The sequence below is a fragment of the Limanda limanda genome, chromosome 6, assembly GCF_963576545.1.
Source record: "Limanda limanda chromosome 6, fLimLim1.1, whole genome shotgun sequence".
NCBI classification, from domain to species: domain Eukaryota; kingdom Metazoa; phylum Chordata; class Actinopteri; order Pleuronectiformes; family Pleuronectidae; genus Limanda; species Limanda limanda.
This window is the reverse complement of record NC_083641.1, coordinates 7,371,878-7,377,877: the sequence shown is the minus strand read 5'-3', so window position 1 is coordinate 7,377,877 and position 6,000 is coordinate 7,371,878. Positions and strand designations below refer to the sequence as shown.

The 6,000-nt window shown below is 42.8% G+C and overlaps 1 protein-coding gene across 1 annotated transcript in view; it reads right to left on the bottom strand.

The window, feature by feature from the left end:
- Positions 1-349: 349 nt before the first annotated feature.
- The window catches only part of kirrel3b (kirre like nephrin family adhesion molecule 3b), a 64,612-nt gene continuing 58,961 nt past the window's right edge, over positions 350-6,000 (bottom strand). Inside the window, exons 13-16 of the mRNA XM_061073456.1 lie at positions 5,900-5,983; positions 5,484-5,593; positions 4,389-4,475; positions 350-811 (exon numbers count right to left, since the gene is read on the bottom strand). Of these exons, the coding sequence (XP_060929439.1) occupies positions 350-811; positions 4,389-4,475; positions 5,484-5,593; positions 5,900-5,983 (743 nt within the window). The remainder of the gene's footprint in view (positions 812-4,388; positions 4,476-5,483; positions 5,594-5,899; positions 5,984-6,000) is intronic.

The window sequence follows — 6,000 nt, the reverse complement described above, 5'->3', positions numbered from 1 at the left end:
CCTTTTCAACAATCCCACTGTCAAAGCCAAGTATTGAATATATAGACTCCGAGTCTGTGTGTTGGCAAATAACCTCTATGTGGCACAATTCAGATTTTGTGTTTAAAAAATGAAGGTGGCTGATGAGTTAAGCATGAAAAAAATAAGGCTCTTGATCCACTTTTGTGGGACATTGAGACGTCTGGACAAGTCATCCGGCGGGTTAAAGCCAGTCCCGTCGTCCACAGGCGTCCAGAGGAAACACACAGTAACACAGTTACTTTAGCAGCTCAGGGGAGCTCATTGTTTCACAGTTTTACAATCCAGACTTCTTGTTACAGCCTGGTGAGACACCCTCCCTCCCTGGTGGTCAGACATGGGTCTGCATGCGCTTCTGCAGGGGCCGCGTGAGGTCAGAGTTCTGCGAGGATGACTGGGAATAGTGGGAGGAGGAGGAGGCCGATGCCTTGCTGTCTTTGTCGAACTGCACATAGCCGTCCGGCTTATTGTAGCTGCTGACGCTGCTGTCGCACTGCGTGTCGATGAAGGAGCTGGAGTCGCTGAGCGAGCCGCGCTGGAACTCCCGCTCGCAGAGCTCGATGGAGCTGCTGCCCATGCCCAGCACGAAGCGCTGGCTGTAGTCGTACAGGCGGTTGGGACCGGCTCCCAGGGTGGAGTAGATGTTGGTGAAGGACATGCCGGTCGGTACTCGCTGCTTGCCCAGGGTACCTGTGTTGGTGGGGTTTCTAACTTCTGTGGACTGATTCCCTGCCATGGTGGGCGTGTGGTGCTCCTTGAAGGTATTAACGCTGTAGTAGCCGTTTGTTGGGTCCTGTTTAAAACACAAGAAAGAAAGACTGTTATTATTTTTATATATGTAATAATTTCAGAAATCTCTGTCTCTGTCAAACTCTTTTCTGTAGCACCTATTTATATCATTGTAATTATATGTCGAAAGAAATAAACACTATCCCTTTATTTCAGGGGTCTTCAACGTTTTTCAGGCCAAGGACCCCCGAACTGATGGAGAGATAGAGCAGGAACCGCCTACTATATATATTGTATGAAATTGTGTTTTTTATTAAACTGGTCCTAGTGCCATGGGTAAACATAGCTACCCTGTTACTGTCAGTCAATACTAAGCTATTCAAATAATACACAGAAAGATAACGTCTTCTGCCTCCATTTATCTGCTTGCTATAATATGTTGGATTAATGTTAATGTGTATATAAAGACATTTAAATTTTCAGGAAAAAAATTGGTTGAAAAAAAAATGAATTGTCTAATCAAGCTGTAATTTCGCCACCCTCCTGCAGTACCTCCGTGAACCCCCTGTTGAAGACCTCTGCTTTATGTCATAGGCCTTCTCATGTATTCTACTCAAGGCTCACCACAGCCAAGGTCAAACTAGCTGTAATTACCCTTCAAATTGAGGAATAAATAAGGAAACAGGCTGCTGTGTGCGTCATGAGAAAGACTAAAACACAGCAGCAGAGCTTATTGCTAGGCTTTAGTCAGCCCCCATACTAGCCTAAAGATCCTGTTCCATGCTAATTAAGTGGGCCGCCATGATTCATGATTTGGCATCCTACATGTCACTGCAAAGTTTACTCAGATACCAGCTTTAATTGGACCTCAATGGATCATAGTGTCAGTAATTTCATGTAGGCACTGAAATGGCCTCTGAGGCTACGACTGTGTCACTTGTGTGTTAGTCTGCAGGCACCACGCTGTTGCTAAGGGTCCAGATAGGGCAGGCGTGTGTTTGTGTATCTGTTATTTTTTTTTCAATTCCCCCCCTGTGAATGGAAGTGAATGTCAAGCATGGTGAGCAGAAGAATCCTCATAACGAGGAAATGAGAGCGAGAACCTGAGAGGAGCCTCGTTATGCTTGTCATTATCAGACAGAAAGGGAAGTTGTTTGCGTCTGGCCCTTATGTGTTTTGCAGTCGTCCCCCCCCCCCCTCTGCTCTCGCCTCAAGCACGCTTTCATTAGCTGGGATCAGAAAAAATCCAGCCCGGGGGAGGCAGGGATGCTGGTTCGAGCCACGCAAACACAACAGAGGCACACTCCAGGGAGCCGACGCCAACACTCGCTGGGACAAGAGGACAAATGAACGGGACAGAATTTGTTTCTGTGTCACTGATAAGCTCCGGCTTGCTGTAGAGTCTGAACTGACACCCACCTACAGTACGTCACCTTGCACGTATAGGACCAGAATTGTGATATTATCTTTATATTATAAATTAAATATGAATTTGCGGAGTGAGAATTTATCTACAGTCTTGGCGACAAGAAAGCGGGTCAGAGGTGGAATAAACACCTGCTGAGATAATCCTCTGTGTTTGGTTTAACTGTGCATTTACATGAAAAGCACAGATAGAATGATAGAAAACCCTTTTCCCCATGTATTTGAAGGACTAGAGCAACAACTTTCATAGAAATATTGAGTTTTTCTCTTGCACAAGGGTGAAATATGAGGACATTGTTGCACAGAAGGTGTTTTAATTTCAGATGACCTTTTTGACTTTTACATGCAATTTAGGTATTTGGTTACTGCGTGTAAAGGCAATTTGACCTCTTATCGACTGTTTAAAATGATTAAATTGCAAATTAGTAATGTAATTAACAAAGCTACTTCACTGGTGCGACAGCAGCACACAGAGGAGAAGCAGATGACTGAACAACTTTACTGGAAGTCAGACGAACAGGAAGTGAGCGAGGGGCCTTGACAGATGACTGTCTACCACAGGCCAAATCACACAGGATCATTTATTGCAGTTAGAAGCGGTAAAAAGCTTTCATCTGAGAACTGGAAGCAAAGTGCCTCGTCTGCACCCGCCGCTGCATTCATGGCTATGTACAGTAAATGGGTGGACAGCTATAAACAGCACTGATGTCAGTTTTTATTGCGTTCATTGAACATTGGCTACATTGAATAAGACACAGTTGGACGGATCTGACCACAGCAGCGTTTTAGTCGTCTTTATATGTAGAGAACCAGTCTGCAGACCTCCAGCAGCATGACTTTTGCAGGAGTATTGATATCACAGGATGTAGACACACACCACAGAGTAGACGCCATCGATCGGACACTGGTGGAGTGCCCCGGGTCAGACTCATTTATCATCTTTCTAAATATATCCTTATTGTCTCTTGCTACCTGCCACCACAAGTTCTAAAACTTCTTGTTATAATTCAAAATTGCGCTGTGACTCACACTGATGTCTACTTGGCTGCACAATGATTAGATCACTGTTGTCTGGTTTAACAGAGAGAAGAAAACAGGCTGAACTGAGGGAAAATATAGAGTATAATCAACTACTGATGATTATATGCAAAGTACTTTGAGGAGCATGTGGTCTGGTTTGCATTTCCTCTGTTCTAACAACTGGAACGTCGGAGGACTACAACTGCATTTGAACTAAAAATAATAGACTCAATGAACAAAAAGTTCCTTCAGTTTTGTTTCATAGGATGTGGAAATTAAACCACACAGAGATGAAACTTGTAAATCAAAGGCAATGAAGCATTAAAGCATAGATGTGCATGTTCTATTTGGATGTGCCGTTCTACTGCTGCTGACCAGTTCATTCTTTTCGTTATGTTTGACACTTTATGCTTACAATTACAGAGGGTATAAATTAAGTATATTCTTATTAAAAAGAAGAGTTATCCAAAAATCTGGATACAATATTGTTTCATAACCATCACAGGCCACTGAGTTGTCTTGAATCGAAACATATTGTGGCAGATTTTTTGTGATATCGAAAATATTTTATCGTTCTCTTAAAAATCAAGACTATATTGTATCATGATGTAACTGCTTTAAGAAATACAGAAAGTCACATATTCCCTCATTTAAGTCAAACATGTGTGTAATAGACTGGATAACGGCCTATGTGCAGGTCCCAATGGCTCTGAAGTGTCACATAACCCTTTTCTGTTCCTTCTGGGAATGTGTTGGGAAAAAAAACGATTTTCAAAAGGGGAGTTTATTCCAAATTGAGAGCGGTTAGAAATACTGCTGAAAGAGCTGAATCAGCACATCTCATGAATCCCCAGCACTTCACACGCTCTTTAAAAAAGCCCACTCTCCAGCTATATGGTACAAGTAATAACTTACATTAGAGCTTCAGGGGCCAACCAGCCTCTGATTTCTTGAACCACTGTTGATGAGAGACTAATTAATAAAATCAGACCTCTAACAGGAGTCATTTGGCCTGTGGACTTCTCCTTAGAAGAATTGTAGCAGGAGAGGGATTAATGGTTTTTTCCCCCTTGCTATTTTGGACTTGAAGACCAACCTCTGCCCCAAAGGCTCCCTTTCTCCCTTTCTCCCTATCGCACCATCTTTTGCTCTCCCGCGCTCACGCCTTCATGTTGTCGTTGTTTCAAGAATCCTACCTTTATGTGCTGGTACTCCTTCTCCTCCTCTTGTAATACCTCCAGCTGCTTCAGAACAGACTCCTGCTGGAATTCTCCTCGCTCAACCTGCATAGAAATCAAGCAGAGTGTACTGAGAGTCTGTGAAGCTTCTCCCCCACTTCCAATTAAAAAAACACACATTTTCAGACTGACGAATTTCATCTTCATTATTTTTCCTTATTTTTTTAATATCACTCATATCATGTTTCACCTTTATTTAAGGCTGGCAGGGAACATTAATAATGCATCCATAAATATCTTTTATTTATCTTAACAAAATGTAGATTTTGCGAGGGAGCTAAGATAATTTCCCTGCGCTTACATCTAGTATTGACTGCATTAAGTGTTTTTGAAAGAAGATGTAATCCAAAGCCTCAAACTACAAATAGCTCGGCCCCGGAGCAAACTGCACAAATACTAAAACACTGGTGCGGCTCCAAAGACAGAGGTACACCCACTATAGGATTACTGGGTATTCATCAGGATCTCCATAGTTACAATGTATTGTGGTCTGTTCTGCTCATACAACAACTGGCATCATATTGATAAATATAGCCCCTGTGCTTTGACTGCAGCACATATACAATCAACAAGCCTTTCTTTTTCTCCCATTAGTCATGAGATAATGTATTCCACATTGAACAGCAAAAGCAAATAATAAAGCACATCTTTATATTACTGTCAGCTTAAGAAGCAAACGCAAAATATATCAAACTGGAATTACCGCCTCGCTGTTTGGTGCCTCCGCCAGCCGGACAAGTTGCAGTTTACATCCATGGCTGCCAAAACTTGTATAATATATGTGGTGACTTGGAAGAAATTTCAATAAATGTCTCAAGGGTATTTTGTCATAATTTGTGCACGTTTTTGGATGTCACATTGACCTCTCACCACCAAAATCTGATCAGTTCATCCTCAAGTAAACAAATGGACCAAATTTGATGAAATTCCTTGAACGCAGCACGAAGACACGCCGCCTCCAGCTACAGCCGAGGCATCAAAGAAGCTCATGTTTTATTTCTCAGAACAGTAAACAAGAAGTGGAAAGTAGTATGCTGTGACACTCACACTCACCATCAGTTGTTTCATGGACGTGTGCTCCTCGTTCTCTCGCGCCGCGTTGTGGTCCTTGTGCACGATCTCCACACGGATGTCATTCTTCGCCGAGACGGCTCCTTTCAGATCTGGCAAAAAAAGACGACACACGTAACTCAATAAGCTGGATAAACACCGTCCTGTATTTGTTGACATTATAATTCCCCCCCAGGGCAGTTTCCAGCATTTATAGAATTTAGCAAGGTTTTTTTTTTGCAAAGAGCTCCCCCACTTCACCCCCCGAAAAACAATACAAGGCATTATTAATCATTTGTCTCCTGCCAACACAAGATTATCTTTCCCGCATACAAATGCAATCTCCACACAGCCTTCCGCACCGGGGCTCATTCTGTTTGGGACAATGCTGATGATACTGTCATATAACAAAGTCTTACTTTCTGTCTTAATTTTGCTTGCAAGTTCTCTCTGGTGAGCACAGATGGAGACGGGCAGTGTGGGCATAACCAGGTGCGCTTCCTCTGTAGTATACAGACAA